A 21877-nucleotide genomic window follows, 5' to 3' on the forward strand; every position below is an offset into this window, starting at 1 on the left:
TGGGGATTTTACATAAATATATATGCATATTTATATATACACATAGGCACAAACATACATCCATATATATATTATATGCTTATCTATCATTTTATTTGATGCTTACAATGATTTTATAATATCAATATTAATATTTCCATTTTATAGATGAACAAATTAGATGTTTTAAAAAATTACATACTGCCTATAAGAAGTCTCTATACTGTTGTATTTTTAAAATTCTAGATTGTGGTGGGGAGAAGAGGGAGGTGGCCCAAATAATGCATACACATGTAAGTAATCGTAAAAATAAAATAAAATTAAAAAAATAAAATTCTAGATTGTTGTAGTCACTGCTTAGTTAGATCAACTGAGGAAACTTGCTAGAATGACATTTCTGTGGACATAATCTGTGCTCAGTTCCTCTGGGGTAAAATGCTTCCAGACTGGTGCAGGAGGGCAAATTAGGAATAGCCTCATATCACTCTTGACCAAAGAATAGGCAAATTCAAAGCTAATTAATTTTTTCTATTAAGTGGAAATGGTGTAATGGAGGGCTTGAGTTGTATGGGTTTCACAGTTCTGCCCTTGCTCTCCATTCTAGGTTAGTGTTTTCTTGAGCTGTCTGTGCTAAATTGTCAGGGGTAGACAAGTTCAAGTGGGAAGCAGAGTTAAACAATCAAAGACATAATTCTCAGACTTTTAGGCTTTTACCTACAAATGAATTGGTATCATTGTTCCTTTTTTTTGAGAAAGAGAGCATGGGCTGCCTTTCCCACATTCTCCTTCCTCTTTTGAGGATTACCCCATCTTAGCTTTTATTTGGGCTTATAAATACAATATGGTTTTGTTAAAAAACATTTGGACAAGAAAATCAAGAATGATGAGTTCCTTTCTTGGCTCCTTCTTTGGCACTGAAATAGGAGAAGAGATAATGTACATTTTTACTAATTGGAAAACTGAGGTAAAGAGAGAGTTAGCAGTGGAATCAGAGTGTCAAATTTTTCAGTGACTCCTTCATGAATTCAGATTATTTCCCCCTTTTGAGGCCTTAATGTTTTTTTTGGGTACTGACTGGGTAAAAACGTACCTTCGTCACAAAGGTGGAGTGGAGAATGTGTGTGAGCAACAAAGGGAAGAGTAATTAATGTTTCCATTAACTTTGCTCCCATTATTCTGTCAGTCTTCTTTTACAATTTGCCTTTGAGAGAGAAACAACAGCTCTTAATGGAAAACATCAATCTTGGGAGGCAGATAGCTCTGGGTCAGCCTCTTAGCTATACACCTTCCACCTTACTCATAGGGTAAGATGACTCTTCTCCCCTCCTTTTTCTGTAGATAATAAGAACTGTCCTACAGGTTTATTGTAAAGATGAAAATAAGGGCACATTTCTGACAATAGCTCCCTCTCTCCACATGTATATATAGGTGGGACCTGAATCTGATATAACTTTGCTTACTTTCACTAGATCCTTTGAATCTGGTCTGTATTCAGTTTGAGTAAATAATCTCTTTACACATTTTGTGGCTTATGGAGGCTTCTGATTCTCCTGGCTTTTTGAACTACTTTGGAAGAGGTTTCAGAGCCAGATCACAAGTCTTACTCTACTCTTGGAAAAGGTTAGCAGCTGCAGTTCTCCTATGTGTAGACCTATGGTGTCTCAAAAGCAAATGGACAGGTGCATACAAGGAACCTTGGCCCATTGGAGCTGCAGTAACAAACTATCATAGACTAGGTGAAACTGAGAGTCTCAGAACAGGGTGCCAGGATGGTTGGGTTCTGGTGGAATCCTCTTCCAAGATGCAGACTTCTAACTTCTGTTGTATACTCATATCGCAGAAGGAGAGGCCTACCTCTCTGATCTCTTATGAAGGCACTAATCCCATTCATGAGGGCTCCACCCTTACAACATAATTACCTCCCAAAGACCTCACTTCCAAATATAATCACATTGGGGATTCATTTTAACACGTGAATTTTATAGGGGGAGGCACAATATTCAGTCTAGAACTTAGGGTTGTTTTCTTATACATGAATCCAAAGCAGGAAGTTTTTCCATCAATATGTTCATTTGGATATTTTAGAGAACCAGGCTTACAATTACTATCTACTATGTTCTCCTGGCCATGTAATGGATTCAGGTACTGCTCAGACAGTACCTGATTTTCATCTTTTCAAGGCCATGTTGTGGTTAACAGAGTGGAATAGCCCAGATAGAAGTACTGCTTAAATAGCATTTGTTGCTTAGAAGGGTCAGTGTTACCTGTTTAGTTACTTGCTAGTCACACCAGCTTCCTGAGAATGATTATAGCTTCTTTTTTTCCTCTAGACTTAATCAGCTTATTCCCAGGCCTGGTACAGTTGGTGCTGATTAGAAAGTAGAGGTCTCCAAGTATTTCAGCAATGGAAGCATTGAACATTAGCACAAACTATCAACCATGTAGCTACTTTCAGGCTTTCTAAATGTCATAATTCAGCCAAGTGGAGGGATGAGGCATCAGAGAAGTCATTTATCTTAGTGACACTGATCACTCACACTGGCGGAATGGTTGATTGAGGGCCAACAAAAATTCATACCAACTCACTGTTCCCATTATCAGCTAGTGATATTATCCTACAATAATGTAATAGACTCTGGTTACTAACTCTTGTATAAATTCAAATAAATTATAGAAGTATTATGAGTAAGCTCCTTGCCTTACTCTGGCTTCTAGGATGTAGACACACAAAAAAAAGAAAACACCAAATTTTGAGCTGATCTTATCTGCTGAAGAAGACACATCCAAGTGTTGTGTGCCACGGGATTAAGAGACCCTTCTTCCTGAAGTCATATAAACTTGGCTACAATCTCATTGGATCTTATAAATAAAACAAGTGCAGCCCAAGCCAGTACCTGGATGGCAGATGCAGAATCTCCTGGTGAGACACGGGAAGTAGTGCTAGGAATCCAAGCCCCACTTCTCACTCTGTGCTGATAATAAATCAGTACCCAGTAGGAAGCAAAGCTTTCTTTTTAATTAATGGGCTCCATTTCTTTATAGGAGTTTTTTTCTAGATGGTCCATAAAAGTGACCTGTTCTTACCTATATTTTGAGATGAATTGCTTTTTTCTCCCCCAAATAAAATTTGCCTTTTCTTTTCCACCATTTATCATTGAAAGAAATGACTTAGTTATATCATCTTGGTGTAGCTACAAATGTGTGTCATGATTTTTGTTTTTCCAAGAAGCTGATAGAATTTCAAGGTGAATGAATGAATATGCCCTCATGTAGGGAATAAAATGCCTTTGATTATTGGATTTTGAAATACCAAGTGTTGCTCTAATGGACCATCTTGCTTTTTTATGGTTCTTTCTGCCATTGTTACATGGGTGGAGTTCACATTGGAGCTACACAAATCCCCACTCACTCACCTGCCTCTTCTAGTCATGACTGTATTATTCTGATTTGGATTAGGAAAGCTTCAAATATTTTAATTTTAATTTGCATAGTAAAATAGCAATCCATAACCACCTATGCCTTTGCTCATGATGATCTATTATTTGAACAGAGTTTCAGCATGTCACTGCATATTTAATGTCATGTCTTCTTAACTGTGTCTCATATAACCAGCTTCTAATTCCAGCCTCTGGTTAGTAGAAACACTTTGTCAAACTTCCCTATCACATGTTTTTCTCACACACATCATTTCATCCTTGCTCTTGAAAAATCTGTTAGTGCCAACTCCAATATTGGCCATGTAAGAGTGAAAAAAACTTTAAAAAAGGAAAACAATTTGAATGTCATCGTTGCAAAAATGAAACAATAATTGAGTACCCTTAAAGAAGGGGCACATTACATACCAGATGTGTGTAGGCTGATTAGCAAATAATTATTATACAAAGGTTAAATAATGTGTCATTCATTAAAAGAAAGAATGAATCATTAGAAGACTTATTTAAGTAGATGTTCCTCCAATACTTTTATGCTGACTTTATGTTTAATTAATTAATTGAGAGATGACACAGCAACAAAAATGTAAAACTACTGCCAATCAAAGTTCAATAAAAATGAAAACATAATTTTTGAACTGACAATGCCATTCTACTGGAAAATATGATTTTATTTTTAGGTATACTTTTGAGGAACATATCTACTAGATAAAGTACTGTATTTACTTATGAAACTAGATTTAGATGATGTAGAATATGTAAGTAGTGTATTTGCTCAGGAAGGACATTAAATGTTTAGAGATGATATTTTAGTCTGAATTTATTAAGTAACATCTCTTGGATGATAAAATGAATTCTGGAGGTGGAAAGACTTGTGAGAGAAAATAACAGATCTGTTTATAGAATTGATAAGAGTTGAATACTCCCAGCAGAGCCTGGGAAAAGTAAAAGCTCAATATACTTTTTGTTAAATGAATGATCTTCCCAAAGATACAAAAGTAGTGGTGTTTGTATAGGTTTTAGATGTCACATAGACTCCATTCATTCAACAAATACTTACAGAAAATCTACAATATTCTTGGCAGTGTACCTGGTGCTTGTATACCAAGAGAGGGAATAAGATAACTTGGAACCTCTAAGGAGCTCATGCTCTAGTCAGGAACACCTGCATAAAAGACAGCATAGTTAATATGATGATGGTTACATATACCTCCGTGTATGCAAAAGGTGTGCCCAAACAAAGATGTCAAAAATGGATTCTCCAAGAAGATCGTGTTTGAGTTGAGATTTGAAAAAATAAGAAGGCAAACAAGATAAATTTGGGGGCAGAGTAAGCACCACATGTGTAGTAAAAAAATAAAAACTCAAACAACAACAAACAAAAAATAAATAACCAGCAAAATCATGGAGTGTTAGAGAAATTGGAAGATGTCTAAAGGAGCCTGAAAAGCAAGGAGGAAATTAGACAGACATAAAGCTAAAGTGTAGATAGAGGCCAACCAGGTTTAATTAGATATAAATCTAAAACTAGAGTTTTTCAAGAATGTCTATACAGAAAGTTTTAATACAAACATAATAACTTGTGTCCAATTCTATGTTCTAATATTTTAATCTCATTTTTGGTGCTATGGGGTATATTTGGTCATAGATTCATTGATTTGTTTTCATATTATTATGCACGTCAGTTACTAAGGTAAATAAGACAGTAGCTGCCTTTAAGGAGGTAATGGTACAATGTGGTTGGGAGTAGGAGATGGTGGATAAAATAGGCACCAGTTAGCGTAAGGAAGTTGGGTGTTAACAACTAGACAGAGTTTTAGAACTCTGATGTCATTAAAACTTCTCAGGGGAAAATACAAACAACTTTGCAGATCCCTGCCCTGGCACTCTGTCAGCAGTAGGAGGCTTTTGTTCTAACTAACCACTGTTCACTTTGAGGGCATCTTTTTGTTCTTTTGGGGGTTAGGGTATGTGGAGATGTGGAAGTAGCTTGTGAACACTACTGATTATCAAGAAGTCATTTAACACGAGTCTAAGGATACATTTTTACATAGTCTATTTAATGGGGTTGTGGTCTACAAGCATCTCTCACTCTCAGAGAATGTAAAAGAAGTCTCTTGAATTTATAGACCGACACCCATGTTCTTAAGGATACTCTACAATCATTACTTGTTAGTCACCATGCCAGGGCCAAGTTAAATGGTGAAAAGTCTGTTTAGAGTCCAGCATCATCAATTAAGGGTAATACTCTTAGCATTGATTTCCTAAGTTCTGGAATTCTGAGGTTAGCCCTCTGAGTTTGGTCTTTTCTAACTCAAAGTTGGTCACTTTGAGGAAACACAGCTTAATTGATCTGTTGGAGACACAGACAAACAAACACACTGACACAAACATATACCCACCTCCTGGTACTTTCTTTTCTTACATCCAATCTTGCCTGGATACCTCTGCAGAATAACATGCTCTCTTGATTACTGAGACCCTTTCTTTATTTAGTTTATTTTTCACTCCCTTTACAAACTAAGCCTTCTGCCCACTGATGGGAGGTGTTCCAATTTTTCCTAGATCACAAATGAATATTTACAAACACATTTGAACATAAACTACATATAATGTTAATAAATGGCCTTTGTTTATAACCAAAAAAAGTATGGTATTTAATGAAAAGAAGAATATTTATAATTCTTCCCCTGCTGGTATTGGTACACAGAAACAGAGCTTGATCTTACTTTATGAAATTGCCTTCCAGACAAATTTATTAACTTCATTACATTATTATCAACTATTGTGGTTTTAATTATTTGTCTTGAGATTTTCCAGAATTTATCTCTTAAAAAAAATAATATAACCAGGACCTGTTTGGAACTAGATTAGTTCTCTGAGAATGGGTCACAGAATTGGAAGTGATGGAGTGAGGGATGGGTGAAAGCTCTGTTGTGGTTGTCCAGTGGAGGGGAGGAGGTGTTGAGTGGGAGGGAGGGAGTATATAAAATAGAAAAAAAAATTGAGTAACTTTAAAAAATGGGAAGAAACCAGCAGCTATTGTGACAAAATACCTTAGATAATTTTAAAAGAGGAAACATTTATTTTGGTTCTTGGTTTCAGAGATTTCTGTCCATGATCAGTTTGTTCTGCTGCTTTTGAGCCTGCGGTATGGCAGTACTCAATAGTGGGGAGTGCATAGTAGAACAAAGCTGCTGACCTTGTGGAAGTCAAGAATTAAAAAACAAAGAGGTAGGAGACAGAGTCCCTATGTCCCCTATAAGGGCATTCCCACAATGAACTAATTTCCTTCTTCTAGGCTCCACTATGAAAACTTCTACCACCTCCCAGTAGTGCCATGGCTGCAGAACAAACCTTCCAAACATGGGTTTGGAGGTGGGGAGCACTTAAAGTCTAAACCATAACAGAACACATATTCTGAGGGCTGAGCAGAAGTTAAAGCATACCACCTAAGCTCCTTAGTTTCCACTTTCTTCCTTCTGGCCTCTGTCTCTCTTCCCTCTGCCCTTTGTCTCTCTTTCCTCCATGACAACTGTTTTTTTTTCTGTAGAGTATTCAGAAAGGGAGTGAGTGTGGGTGCTTTGGCTTATTCCACTAGAAGCACTAGCACATTCACATACCTTTGGCCTGCTCACACCAGACTCAGTTGCAAGGAGCATCAGTCCAGTTTGCAGTTGGACTGAAATGCAATTAAATGTTTGGGATGGAACTCATGAGAGAAGTCAGGTGGCTAGATAGCTATATAGAAGACGTCTGCTTTTTAGTAGTTGAAGTCATGAGAGCAAATTCACTCTCCTAGAAGACAGAGAGTGGAGAAGAGGGCTACTAGAGAACTTTAGGATACTTGCATCTAGAGCCCAGAGACAGGGAGCGAGAACAGAGATAAAGTCAGAGAAGAAGCAATTTAAGGAGGAAAGAAAGAAAATAGAAAGCTGAAGATAAGTAGAGCAAAGTAGGAGAGATTCAGAAGAAGTATTGGTGATCAGGAATGTGAAGTGGGTGGATTTAGTGACTAGAGAATGACTGTTGTCTGTCATGGTGTTTCAACCGTGAACGAATGCAAATTGTGGAATGTACAAGAGGGATGGGTGGAGAGGTGTTGCAGGCACAGTATGAAGAATTAAAGTAGGCACAGTGGTTTAAGAGACTAATAAGGGAGGATCCAAGACGGTGACTAGAGAGAGGAAGCAGACAGCATGAGTGCCATAAATCAAAAATCTTGCTGAGATGCTGGAGCCACACTTGGCAGAAAAAAACCTCCAAGAAGAAGCAAAACTCCAACACCACAAGCCCCCAGCCTGTACAAAGCTTCTCCATGCCACGTTACACTGAGAAAACAGGAGGAGTCCTGCACCACGAGACACCAGCTCCAAATCTGCTTGGAAGACACGGACTAACAAGTGAGCAAATAAGCAGCATGCAGTATTCCCATAGCTACTGCTGAAATAAGCCAGCATAATCTCCTGGACAGTCTGACCCACACCCTTCAAAAAAAAAATTGGATAATAAACAAGAAACTGAAAAGGACATGCAGCAGAGAGGGTGGGGTGCCTTGAGTGCACTGGAGAAGGGGGAAGGGGAACAGAGCTGATTTTCTTGTGAACTTTCAGTAAACAAAGCCGAGAAAGGCAGAGGGCCTGACAGTAGGTGGGAGATGAGCTGCTGCCAGAAATAGGGCAGATAGCGGTCCACAAAGCTCATATCCTGACCCAAACACCTGGTGAGACTATGACATAGCTACTGCTTAAATACCAACACCAGGACTGCATGCTGAAGGAGTAACACCAGAACTACTAAGGTACAGGTACAGGGAGCCTCCAGGACACCAAACAGACTTGACTGAAATAGAATTACTGCACAACATATTATCATTAAAACAACAAGCACAGAGAATAGAGAAAGAATATTGAAGTCTGTAAGAGAGAAAAAACAAAAAACATACAAAGGTAAACCCACCACAATCACAGCAGATTTCTCAATGGAAACCTTAAAAGCAAGAGGAGCATGGAGTGAGGTGTTCTGGGCACCGAATGAAAATAACTTCAACCCTAGGATACTTTACCCAGCAAAGCGATCATTCAAAATAGATGGAGCAATAAAAGTCTTCCATGATAAGCAGAAACTTAAACAATATATGACCACAAGCCACCACTACAAAAGATTTTTCAAGGAATTCTGGACACAGAACATGAAAGCAAATAAAACCATGAAAGGACAGGCAGTACCAAACCACAAGAGAAGAAAAGGCAAGAAAGTTGAGAGTAACATTGATTCAGCTGCACACAGTCAAACCCTTAAAAAACAAAGACAATTAAATGTTAGGAATCATCACTAACACTGAATGTTAACGGACTTAATTCCCCCATCAAAAGACACTGTTTGGCAAACTGGATTAAAAAAGAAGATCCAAAACTTTTGCTTACAGGAGAACCATCTCATCTACAGAAACAAACACTGGATTAGGGTGAAAGGCTGGAAGAAGATTTACCAAGCCAATGGTCCCCAGAAAAAGGCAGGAGTAACATACTTATCTCAGACAAAGTAGACTTCAAACCTACATTGATCAATGATAAAGAAAGACATTCCATACTAATAAAAGGGGAAATACACCAAAAGGAAATAACAATTATCAACCTATATGTACCCAACGTCAATGCACCTAATTTCATCAAACATACTCTGAAGGATCTGAAAGCATATATAAACTCAGACACAATGGTAGTGGGAGACTTTAACACCCCCCTATCACCAATAAATAGGTCATCCAAACAAAAAAATCAATGAAGAAATCCTAGATCTAAATCACATCAAAGATCAAATGGACCTAGTTGATGTCCACAGAATATTTCATCCAATTTCTGCACAATATACATTCTTCTCAGCAGCCTATGGAACTTTCTCCAAAACTGATCATATCTTAGGGCACAAAGCAAGCCTCAGCAAATATAAGAAAATAGAAATAATCCCATGCATTCTATCTTGATCATAATGCATTAAAAGTAGAACTCAACAACAAAAACAACAGTAAAAAGCATGCAAACAATTGGAAGCTGAACAACACATTGCTCAATGATCAGTGGGTCATTGATGAGATAAAAGAGGAAATTAAAAGTTTCCTGGAAGTTAATGAAAATGAAAACATGACCTACCAGAACCTATGGGACACAGCAAAGGCAGTCATGAGAGGAAAGTTTATAGCCATGAGTGCATATATTAAAAGGTCAGAAAGATCTCAAATCAATGACCTAATGCTACATCTCAAACTCTTAGAAAAATAAGAACAAGCAAATCCCAAAACAAGCAGAAGGAAAGAAATAATAAAAATAGGGGCCAAAATCAATGAAACAAAAGCAACAACAACAAAAAAACCAAACAAAGAATCAATGAAACAAAAAGTTGGCTCTTTGAAAAAGTAAACAAGATCAACAGACCCCTGGCAAACCTGACTAAAATGAGGAGAGAAAAAAACCCAAGTCAGAAAAATCAGAAATGCAAAAAAAAACCATGTCAACAATACCATGGAAATCCAGGAAATCATCAGAGACTGCTTTGAGAACCTAGATTCTAATAAATTTGAAAATCTTCAAGAAATGGTCAGATTTCTAGATACTTATGACTATCCAAAATTGAACCAAGAGGACATTAATCACCTGAATAGATCTATAACCAAAATGAAATCAAAGCAGCAATCAAGAGTCTCCCCAAAAAGAAAAGTCCAGGACCTGATGGATTCTCTGCTGAATTCTATCAGACCTTTAAAGAAGACCCAATACCAACCCTCCTTAAACTGTTTCATGAAATAGAAAGGGAAGGAAAACTGCCTAACTCATTTTATGAAGCCAGTATTACCTTCATTCCAAAACCATACAAAGACACCTCCAAAAAGGAGAACTATAGGCCAATCTCCTTAATGAACATCGATGCAAAAATCCTCAATAAAATAATGGCAAACCAAATTCAACAACACATCAGAAAGATTATTCACCACAACCAAGTAGGCTTCATCCCAGGGATGCAGGGGTGGTTCAACATACGAAAATCAATAAATGTAATAAACCACATTAACAGAAGCAAAGACAAAAACCATCTGATCATCCCAATAGATGCAGAAAAAGCCTTCAACAAGCTCCAACACCACTTCATGATAAAAGCTCTAAGAAAACTAGGAATAGAAGGACAGTACCTCAATATTGTAAAAGCTATATACGACATACCTACAGCTAGCATCATACTTAATGGTGAGAAACTGAAACCATTTCCCCTAAAATCAGGAACAAGACAAGGGTGCCCACTATCCCCAGTCATATTCAACATAGTCCTGAAATTCCTAGCCAGAGAAATTAGGCAAGAAGAAATAAAAGGAATACAAATAGGTAAAGAAATATCCCTATTTGCAGACGATATGATACTATATACCTTAAAGACCCAAAAAATTCTACTCAAAAACTCCTAGATTGCAAAATAGTTTCTGCTGGGTATTGGGGGGGGGAGAGGGAAGGGGCGGAGTGGGTGGTAAGGGAGGGGGTGGGGGCAGGGGGGAGAAATGAACCAAGCCTTGTATGCACATATGAATAATAAAAGAAAAATGAAAAAAAAAACCACAAAACTCCTAGACACCATAAACAGCTTCAGCAAGGTGGCAGGATACAAAATCAACTTACAGAAATCATTAGCTTTTCTGTATACCAATAATGAACAAACTGAGAAGAATATATGGAGATAATTCCATTTACAATAGCCTAGGAGTAAACTTAACAAAGGATGTGAATGATACAGGAGAACTACAAACACCTGAAGACAGAGATTGAGGAAGACTACAGAAGGTGGAGAGATCTCCCGTGCTCATGGATTGGTAGAATCAACATAGTAAAATTGGCTATACTACCAAAAGCAATCTACATGTTTAATGAAATTCCCATCAAAATTCCAAAGACATTCATCACAGAGATTGAAAAATCCATCTTAAAATTCATTTGGAAACACAAGAGACCGTGAATAGCCAAGGCAATACTCAGCAAAAAGAGCAATGCTGGAGGTATCACAATACCCAACTTCAAACTATATTACAAAGCAATAGCAATAAAAACAGCATGGTACTGGCACAAAAACAGACATGAAGACCACTGGAACAAAATTGAGGATCTGGATACGAATCCACACAACTATACCCACCTTTTTTTTTTGACAAAAGTGCTAAAAATACACAATGGAGAAAAGACAGCCTCTTCAACAAATGTTGGGAAGAGTGGTTATCTGTCTGCAAAAAACTGAAACTAGATCTATGTCTATCACCATGTACTAGTATCAACTCAAAATGGATCAAGGACCTAAATATCAGACCAGAAACTCTGAAGTTACTACGGGAAGGAGCAGGAAACACTCTGGAACTAATAGGTATAGGCAAAGACTTCCTCAATAGAACCCCAGCAGCTCAGCAACTAAGAGAATGGATGAACAAATGAGACTTCATAAAACTAAAAAGCTTCTGCACAACAAAAGAAATGGCCTCTTAAGTGAAGAGAACACACAAAGAGTGGGAGAAAATATTTGCCAGCTATATATCAGACAAAAAAAGACTGGTAACCAGAATATACAGGGAACTTAAAAAACTAAACTCTCCCAAAATCAATGAACCAATAAAGAAATGGGCAACTGAAATAAACAGAACTTTCTCAAAAGAAGAAATTCAAATGGCCAAAAAACACATGAAAAAATGCTCACCATCTCTAGCCATAAAGGAAATGCCAATCAAAACCACACTAAGATTCCACCTCACCCCTGTTAGAATAGCCATCATCAAAAACACCACTAACAATAACAGGTGTTGGTGAGGATGTGGGGACAAAGGAACTCTTGTACACTGCTGGTGGGAGTGCAAGATAGTGCAACCACTCTGGATGAAAATTTGGAGACTTCTTAAAAATCTAAACATAGATCTGCCATATGATCCAGAAATTCCACCTCTCAGGATATACCCAAAGGAATATGACATAGGTTACTCCAGAGGCACCTGCACACCCATGTTTATTGCAGAACTATTCACAATAGCCAAGTTATGGAAAGAGCCAAGACACCCCACTACTAATGAATGGATCAAGAAAATGTGGTATTTATGCACAGTGGAATTTTACTCAGCCATGAAGAAGAATGAAATCTTATCATTTGTAAGTAAATGGATAGAACTGGAGAACATCATTCTGAGTGACTTTAGCCAGACTCAGAAGACCAAAATTGTATGTTCTCCCTCATATGCTTACTTTAGATCTAGGGCAAATACAGCAATGTTGTTGGACTTGGGGAGAGCAAATATGGGAGATATGCAGATAGGTGGGAAACCCAAAACATGAAAATGTTTGATGTCCTCACTGCAGAAGAGCTAATACAGAAACCTTAAAGCTACAGAGGTCAATATGAAAAGGTGATCAGGAACTTGTGAAAAAGTCAGTTTGAGATTAATCAACTTGGGTTGTAACATATTTGTACACAGAAGCAATGCTAGGAATCTCTCTGTATAGCTATCCTTATCTCAAGTAGCAAAAATGCTTTTTTTTTCTTACTATTGTTTATGTTTTCTCTTCAACAAAATTAGAGATAGGGGCAGAACATATTCTGCCTGGAAACAGGGGGTGAGGGTGGGGGTTGGGGGGAGGGGGGAAGGGGGTGGGGGAGAGGGAGGGGTGGAAAGTAGGGTGAGAAATGGCTCAATGTATGCACATGTGAATAAATAAATAACTAAAACAACAATGGAAAAAAGAGACTAATAAGAATGTTACATTTTAAATGCTTATATACTTTATTTTAAAAATTATTTTGCATTAGTGCGTATTAATTGTACATAGTGAGAGGTTTCATTGTGATATATATACATCATAGTTACTCCCTTTTTCTTATCTCCCTTTGTGCCTCCCCACCTTTAAAAATTTTTTCCTGCAAATTCTTTAAAATGGGTTTAATGCATTCCTTCTTTACAACAGAAAGGAGAAGTTTGAAAATAGAAGGGAAAGTAGAGGTTGTTGTGAAATACATGTAAGTATAAGTAAGGGAATTATGTCTCTTTGGGTGGGTAGCAACCCTCACCAGCATGCATGGCTTGCTGCATAGAGAAAGGAGTTCTTCATTCAGTCCCACATGCAACTTAACAACATACACAATGGTACATAATAAAACTGTACAGACACAACCTGCTGCTGTGTTCACACTTAGGAAAAGCTACTCAGGAGCACTTTGTAAGTACAGCCTTATGTCTCTTTTTACCTTTTTCTGTGCTAAGCAGCCTTCATTACTTTCCTCAGGACACGTGGTTGTTCTTATTTATAGCCAGAAATAAACACTTAGTCAATGTCCAATGCTGAGCTTCCTCCAAATACGCCTTCCCCAGGGTCTATGGATGCATTCATGTAGAAAAGTCCCCAGCTGAAGTGTGTAGCAACCAATAATGACATTATTAAGGACACTTTCTTTGTTGATGTTCTCAGTCAGCTCCACTCCTGCCACTGCTCACCAAGCCTCAGGGACAATTTTGTGGTGTTGATTATGTTTTGAAAGCTACACATTTTTTTTTTTCAATTTGAATAGGTAGCTATAATTAGAAACATACAATTTAATCTTTGTATGCCAGAAACCACTATAATTATTATTATTATTTTTTTTATTTCCCACTTGGAAGTGAAAGTGGGAAAAAAAGGAGTAAAGATAGTTACAGATATTACTTAATTTCCTTGGGAGGACACAAACTATCAAATATGCAAAAAAATTTTTAATATTTATACTTAATGTGAAATGACACATGTATATGTGTTTTTAAAGAAGATATTTTCTGTCGTCTTAAAACATCTAGGTAACATTGACCTGGATAAGAATCCACTGGGGAATTTCCCAAAGATTCTGTCAATGAATAAAGGAGGTTGGGAGGAGCCCTAGAACTCTCTGGCTCTAAATAAGATCACCACCTTCCTGACCCCTCCACTGTTTCCATGGGATCCCTTCAATGCTGTGAGCAACTACACTTAGGTTATACCCTCCCTTTCCCAAACATGAATAGCCTCACGCCGCTATTTGTCTCGATGCTGTGATTTATTCATCATGTCTTTCATCTCTGTTTACACCAGGCACCACAAGAAGCTGAGAACTCCAGGCACCCCTCATTTTCCTAATGCTAATCTTCTTTGCCCCAACCCTTCCACAGCCTATTCTCTTCATTATCAGATAGGTGATTATGAGTTTTATTTATTGGTTTGTCTCTGCCCCAATTATTATGTAAACTAGAAGTTTTGTCTGTGTTGCTCACTGCTGTACAGCAATGGCTGAGACATGATTGAGACATGGTAAGCACTCCATAATTACTTGTTGGGTGAGTAAATAAAAAAATTTGAGGAAAAGAGCATTTGAATTTGACATGAATTTGACATGAATGTGGAGACCACAAAGACCAAGCATGGAGTCTCAGATTGTTGGATCAAGATGTTTGTATTGTCATATTCAGTTGGTAAAGAGTGTTCAGATGAATGAAGTAAAAATGTATTTTATATCATGTTCCTTCTGAGAAAGATAAGTAAAGGTTTCTATTAAAATTTTTTTTTTTTGCTGGGTGCCAATGGGTCACACCTGTAATCCTAGCTACTCAAGAGGCAGAGATCAGGAGGATCCCAGTTGGAAGTTAGCCTGGGCTGATAGTTTGAAAAAGGGTTGAGGGAGGGGGTTCTGGTGGAGTGGCTCAAGGTGAAGATCCTGAGTTCAAGCCCCAGTACCACCAAAAAAAAATTTGTTTTTTATCCAGCCAAGTTGCTCCACTACTGATGAATGGATTAAGAAATGTGGTATTCATATACAATGGAATTTTATTCATCTACAAAGAAGAATGAAATTTTGTCATTTACAAGTAAATGGAGGGAACTGGAGAACATCATCTTAAGTGAAGTTAGCCAGGCTCAGAAGGTTAAAAGCCATATGTTTTCTGTGATATGTGAAATATAGACCTTATACAAATACAGCAATATTATGGAAAAACAGGTCACACTAAGTGGAGGTCACATACAAGAGGGGGAGGGTAAAAGAAGGAAAATTAAGATGAATTGATGTACTCTCTATATAAGAATGAATATAGAATTTTTTTTTTTCATTTTTCTTTTATTATTCATATGTGCATACAAGGCTTGGTTTGTTTCTCCCCCCTGCCCCCACCCCCTCCCTTACCACCCACTCCACCCCCTCCCGCTCCCCCCCTCAATACCCAGCAGAAACTATTTTGCCCTTATCTCTAATTTTGTTGTAGAGAGAGTATAAGCAATAATAGGAAGGAACAAGGGGTTTTGCTGGTTGAGATAAGGATAGCTATACAGGGCATTGACTCACATTGATTTCCTGTGCGTGGGTGTTACCTTCTAGGTTAGTTCTTTTTAATCTAGCCTTTTCTCTAGTTCCTGGTCTCCTTTTCCTATTGGCCTCAGTTGCTTTAAGGTATCTGCTTTAGTTTCTCTGCGTTAAGGGCAACAAATGCTAGCTAGTTTTTTAGGTGTCTTACCTATCCTCACCCCTCAATATAGAATTTTTAAAGCAGTTGAAACAACCATAAGAAAGGGACTAAAGTAGAAAGAAGAAAAATAGAGTAAATGAACCAAATTGGGCTATAATACATATATATGGAGGTGCCACAAGGAAACTCCCTGTGTAGCTATCTGAAATAAACAAAAATTTCATTTTTTTTTCTTTTACAAAATTGGAGAACAGGAGGGCAGAACAAGTCCTGCCGGGGTGAGGGGGGGCGGTGGTTGATACCAGTGGGAGGGAGGAAGAGATAGAGAAAGTGTGCAGGGTGAAAATGGTGCAAATACTGTGTACACATGTATGTAAATGGGAAAATGATACTTGTTGAAACTATTCCAGGAACGGAGGGAGAGGGGAAAAAGGAGAATGGTGGAGGGAGTGAATTCAAGTATGATATATTTGATATAAGAACCTTTGTAAATGCCACAATGTACTCCTACTCAGCACAACAATAAAAAATATTTTTTACGAATTTATCATTTGAAAATATTTCTGAGTGCCTAACATACTCTAAATACAAAAGTCATCCATATGTCAAAATTTCTTAGGTGATAATTAAGGTTCCTTTATGAAAAATGTAAGGGAAAAGATCATGGTCAGTGTGGAGAGGAAATGAAGGAATAAACTGTTTTGAGTAATTTTAAGTGTTAGGGCACATTCTCATATGTTCTCTGCATCTTCCCCAAATGAGTATGTGAAGTACATTTGGCTTAGGATTTCCTGCTCTGGCTTTAGAAAGTGAAGTCTTCTCTTAAGCTGCCAATCTTGACTTAGTTAAATAAATGTTTATGAAACTGTGACTAGGCTTCAGGGAACTTAGAATTTCTTCTGTTCAAAGAAAAATATAAACTTAAAAAGTATGACCAGGTGTAGTAGTGATCACCTGCAGTTCAGTTACTCAGGAGGTTGAGGCAGGAGGATTGCTTCAGCCTAGGAATTCAGTCAAGCCTAGACACTATATTGAAACTTTGCCTTGGAAAAAGAAAAGTGATAACTGCTTTAAAATCAATCTATCTTCCAATTAGTCTAATAACACTATTTGCAGAAAGGAAATCCATTTGAAGCACTAACAAGAGCTAAAAAAAAAAAAAATCAAGATTGAGTTTCATAAGTTCTCCAAAGTAATCATGGAGAAAAGATGCCAAGCTCCAACCAAAAGCTCCTTTTTACTACGAGTCAGTTAATAGGTGGCGGTAGATTCTACTCTTGTTATATGCAGTTCATCATTTTGCAGTTACATACAGGAAATTAAAGCATTTTATAGACATTTGATATGGTTTATAATAGTTGCAGGATTTTGTCTAAATTGGTGGACAGCGAACATTCAAGATGAAAATTCCCACTTTGTTGGGATCTACTACACCCTATAACATTGTAATATAAGGAAAACAATGCAAACTTCTGTGTTAAACTTAAGTTGATTACTTCACTGTTGATTTGGTATTCATTTTCAATTTTGGGTCTAAACCAGTGTTTCGTGTGTTTTATGTACTTATTTTAAAAAGTTGTTTTATAAAGTCAAGTTCAGAGGGAGACTACCAAGACAATGTGTGATACAGAGTGTGCAGGGCTGACACGAAATCAGGACCAGGTAGTTAAAGTGAGGAAATGGGTTGTATGAGGCTGCGCCACCCCCAGCAGCAGTGATGTTCAAACAAGGGAATAGAAAGGGAGTCACCAGCAAGAAGAGCATGAGCAGCTGAGGGGAATTAAAGGTAGCGAGAAGACTAATCTTACTAAGATTAGTCTTAGTGCCATGCCTGACACATAGTAGGTGGTCAACACACATTTGCTGACTGAATAAAAGGGTGGACCAGATTATGGAGTAATATAAAAGCCAAGCAAAATAATTTGTTTTTTGTTCGCTATCCCTGTCCAGCACTTAGCATATGTTAATGAGGCAGGCTAGAAGAAGGGAAAGTTCAGGACTCATAGGTAGGCTGCCCAGGTATGGCCCAGACCACCCCTCACCTGGCCAGGGACCACCCATGCCCCTCTTCACTCATTGATTATTAGATGGAATTCACCTGCTTCCTCCTTTCCCATAGGTTATTGTAGGTTTTAATAGTATCTGAGAAAGAAAAGCATGCTCTCTCAGCCGGCCTCTAGATCCCACCTGTACCACACCATGCTCCCCTTTATATTTCCCTTCCCTAACTTTTAAGAAATTCCATTTATGCCCACGTGTCCTGCAATGGATTTTTTCCACAGGACACAAAGAATATGGGAGTCTTCTGATCCCAGACTGCACCAGTGCCATTAACATTAGGGCTTCCATAGATATTTGTTTAAATGTTGATTTAATATACCTTATGTCTTATATGCACTGATCAAATGATTGATGTTATTATTCAAATTGTGAATATCATTACTTAAATACCTTTATTTTTCAGATAGAAGCACTGAATGATTTGTCTATATGTAATAGTTACTGTTCTGATCTGATTGAATACTATGGGAAAACTGTATTGTTTAAAGATGTCATATAATGTTCCAAGGAGAAATTTTATGAATGTCAGTATTGTATTGTTGGTTAGAGTTAAAGCTTCTACAGTAAAATCCCTTTTTTGAAACATGAGAACAATGAAGGTGATAGGATTAAGCAATATTTCTATTCATTTACCACTTATTCACCCATTCATTCTTCTTCCATTCTATAAGAACACCTATTATGAACCACACACCGTTCCAGTTAAAGAAAGCATATAAAATTTTTCCCTTATGGGGCTTGAATCTAATTGGGAGAAACAAAAAATAAGAATGTATAGTAGTTTAGAATTAATAAGTGTTACAGAGAAGAAAACAGCTTTGAAGGGGAGTAAGAAGTGTTTGGGTGGAGAGGTGAGAAATGGCCTTGCTAAGAACATTTGTGTTAGGATCTAAAAAATGAGTAAAGGAAGAAGTTTTGAGGATATCTGGGGAAAGAGCATTTCAAGCAGAGGGAACAGCTCATGTCAAGCCCTGAGGCGACGGTGCCTGGCAAGTTGTAGAAGCACAAAGGTCTGGATGTCTGGGATGAGTGAGAGAAGGGTAGATGGAAACCTGTTCAGAGAGTTTAGTGGAGGATTTTTGGGCCATAGAAAGGATTTTCTCTGTGTTTCTGAGTATTATGGAAGCCAAAGATTTTGAATACAGAAAAGTTTCTGCCCTGATTTGGTCACATACCTGGTGATCACAAACCTTTCTATGAAGTGATTCATTATCTTATTAATTGGAATTTGTTGGGCCCCTGGGTTTGCATACTGTTTGTTTCTGTTGAATGTCCACACTGCTTTGTGTTTTTTCTTAAGCAATAGGTATAATTGTCCTTCTTTCTTTAAGTATCTCAAAGGTACCTTATTTCTATTTGAGTGTTCAAAGACATCCAATGTAACCTCTGCACATAGTAAGCATTTACAGTTTGTCTTTTTGTAATTTTTCAAATATGTTTATGATAACTCCAATTATGAAATGTCACCCAAATGCACAACTAATGATAGTTAGTGTGATTCTCTGACATGACTGAATAAAACTGTTGTATTATTCATTGGAAAAAAATTTACCTCTATTAATATTTGATTTTTTAAGAAAGAAATAGATTGATGTGCCCTTCTATGGCTGGCCAAAGCAATCAACTATGTCACAGTCAGGTCACATATACAGGCATTTGAAACAACCTTGTAATTCCTTTGACGTTTATCCTGTGACCTATAGTATTGAAATTGTCCTATGAGTGTGACTTGACAGTATTGAAAGGCCTCCTTTGCAATAAAATATTCTACTATAAACACTGCTTCCCCTTTACCAGGATCCAGACCCTTGAACCTTGTTTCAACCTCAGGAGCCATTTTTTTCTAACTTAACAAAGGAAAGAACAGAGCTCTTAGAAAGCTACTGTAGAACACACATTGGTACTATGCCGTTGGAATCACTAGGGAACAGACCAGTGAGGAATTGATTAAAAATCATGCTTTGCTTGTACCTTTCTTAACTAGCTGAAAACATGACCATTATCTTACATGTATGCATACACACATTAATTAATTAATTTTTTTATCCAAGTTCCTTAACTCTTCAGGCTGCTTATGACATAATGAACATACCTTTTCTGCATGAACGAATTTTGGATTAAATGATTTAATCAGCTTTGATTACTAGAGATAACAGGACTTTACCAGGAGACTGGCTTTTCTGATTTGAAAATAAATGTCTTAACCTCCCTCACCATGACATTTATTTTCCATAAATGGTGAGGGCTTTGCCTTGGCATTCTTTTAGCAGCAGGAGACCATTACCCTGTGAGAAAGTTCTCTCTGCTTTCACATTATCTCTTAATTATTGCCCTCTTTCCTGTAGACAATGCCTTGGGAATTTTTATGTAATTTGCTCCCTCTGTCCCTCTAGCCTTGTACTGCTACAGGAGAGGATTTGGATGTTAACTCCAGAAAGTCCAGAATAATGAATCTTCTAGACAATTGGCTCAGTATCCAACGAATCCTTTGAGAGGGGCTTGAGATGTTGTGAGTCACATATAAGGCAAATGCTTGGGAACTAAAAAATTTGCATTGAAACCTTGGAGGGAAAGAAGAGGAAGGCAATGGAAATCTCAAGGATGATGGGGAGAGGGATGGAAGATTTACTTTTTCCCACATGCCACTCTCTCAAGACTATCCTTTTCAATTATTTATTTTAAAGAAAGGTTTCATTCTTCCCACTACAAAAATAGCCCTCAATATGTAAATTCCATCTCTGCCATTTTGTTGAGTCTTTAGACAGCCAGATTAAAACAATGGTTGCAAGAAACCCCAAAGAACTCCCCGATGCATTTTAATGGCTGTTTGTCAGCTTCAAAGCTATTTAAGTGCTAACCCTATTGAGCAAGTAATCCAAACATAAGCACCCTGTTTGACTCACTGGCATTTAATTATCATTTTCTTAAAATATAGGTTAGATCTTTATATGCATACATGTTTGTAATATACATATGTATAATGCAAAATCCATTTTAGGATATATTCTGGCATAAATAAAGCTACTCTTGGGAACCCTGGGTTATGGTTACCATTTTCTGCAGTGTCACATCCAAAACCTATTAAGAAGAGTTTGTCCCTTTCTACTGCTATGCCTTTGGATGTTAGCTCAAGGGATCCACAGAATTCTGTTTGCTGAATTTTCCATCAATATTTATTGACTATAATTATAATGTCACATAATGGGGAACATTGCAGGTGTTTCTAGCAGTCAAAGAGTGGGGTTTTAAGTCTTTTCCCCATTTCTTTGAAAATACAAGAAAAAAATTCCTGGTGCTTTTTCAACATAATATAAAGGTCACTCACAATAGCCCACCTATAGATCCTGATGTGTGACATTTAAACTGAATACAAAGAAAGCATGATAAGCATTAAAAAGAACTAGTGGCTTTCAAGATAATACTGTTTACTAAATCATTTCTCTTTGAAAAACCAAATATAACATTTCATTTTATTTCCAAGATAGTATTTGAAAAATTTACACACGAAGTATCTTTAAGAATGTGAATGAAGAACTGTCAATCACTGATATTTATTTACTTACTTTTTCAAAAAAAAGTTTTGTTTTAATATAATGGATGATATTTTGGATACAATACATATAAGTCCCTTTGCTCTGACTATTTACCTTAAGGAACTTCTTTCTTCTCTGTTACCAATAGCCATGTATATATAAATGTTTTTTAATTAAAATTTATTTTGTAACTGATACATAAAAATATAAAAATTGCACATACTTATGGGTTAACAAGTGATGTTTCTATGTATGTATTCATTGCATATTGTTTAAATCATGGTAAACTTATTTATCTTCTCAAACATTTATTAGGGATAAAGGCTGCAATTTCTTTAGGGTGAAAACCTTCAAAATCTTTTCTTTAGCTTTTTGATATGTATTGTTATCTGCAGTCA

General features: G+C 37.1%; 1 protein-coding gene across 1 annotated transcript in view; it reads left to right on the forward strand.

Annotated features, from left to right (window-relative positions):
- LOC141422675 (uncharacterized) overlaps positions 1-21877 on the forward strand; it is a 96913-nt gene that overhangs the window by 8156 nt on the left and 66880 nt on the right. The window contains exon 3 of the mRNA XM_074072115.1: positions 1163-1283. Within this exon, the coding sequence (XP_073928216.1) occupies positions 1163-1283 (121 nt within the window). The remainder of the gene's footprint in view (positions 1-1162; positions 1284-21877) is intronic.

Source organism: Castor canadensis, chromosome 4, assembly GCF_047511655.1.
Source record: "Castor canadensis chromosome 4, mCasCan1.hap1v2, whole genome shotgun sequence".
Classification (NCBI taxonomy): domain Eukaryota; kingdom Metazoa; phylum Chordata; class Mammalia; order Rodentia; family Castoridae; genus Castor; species Castor canadensis.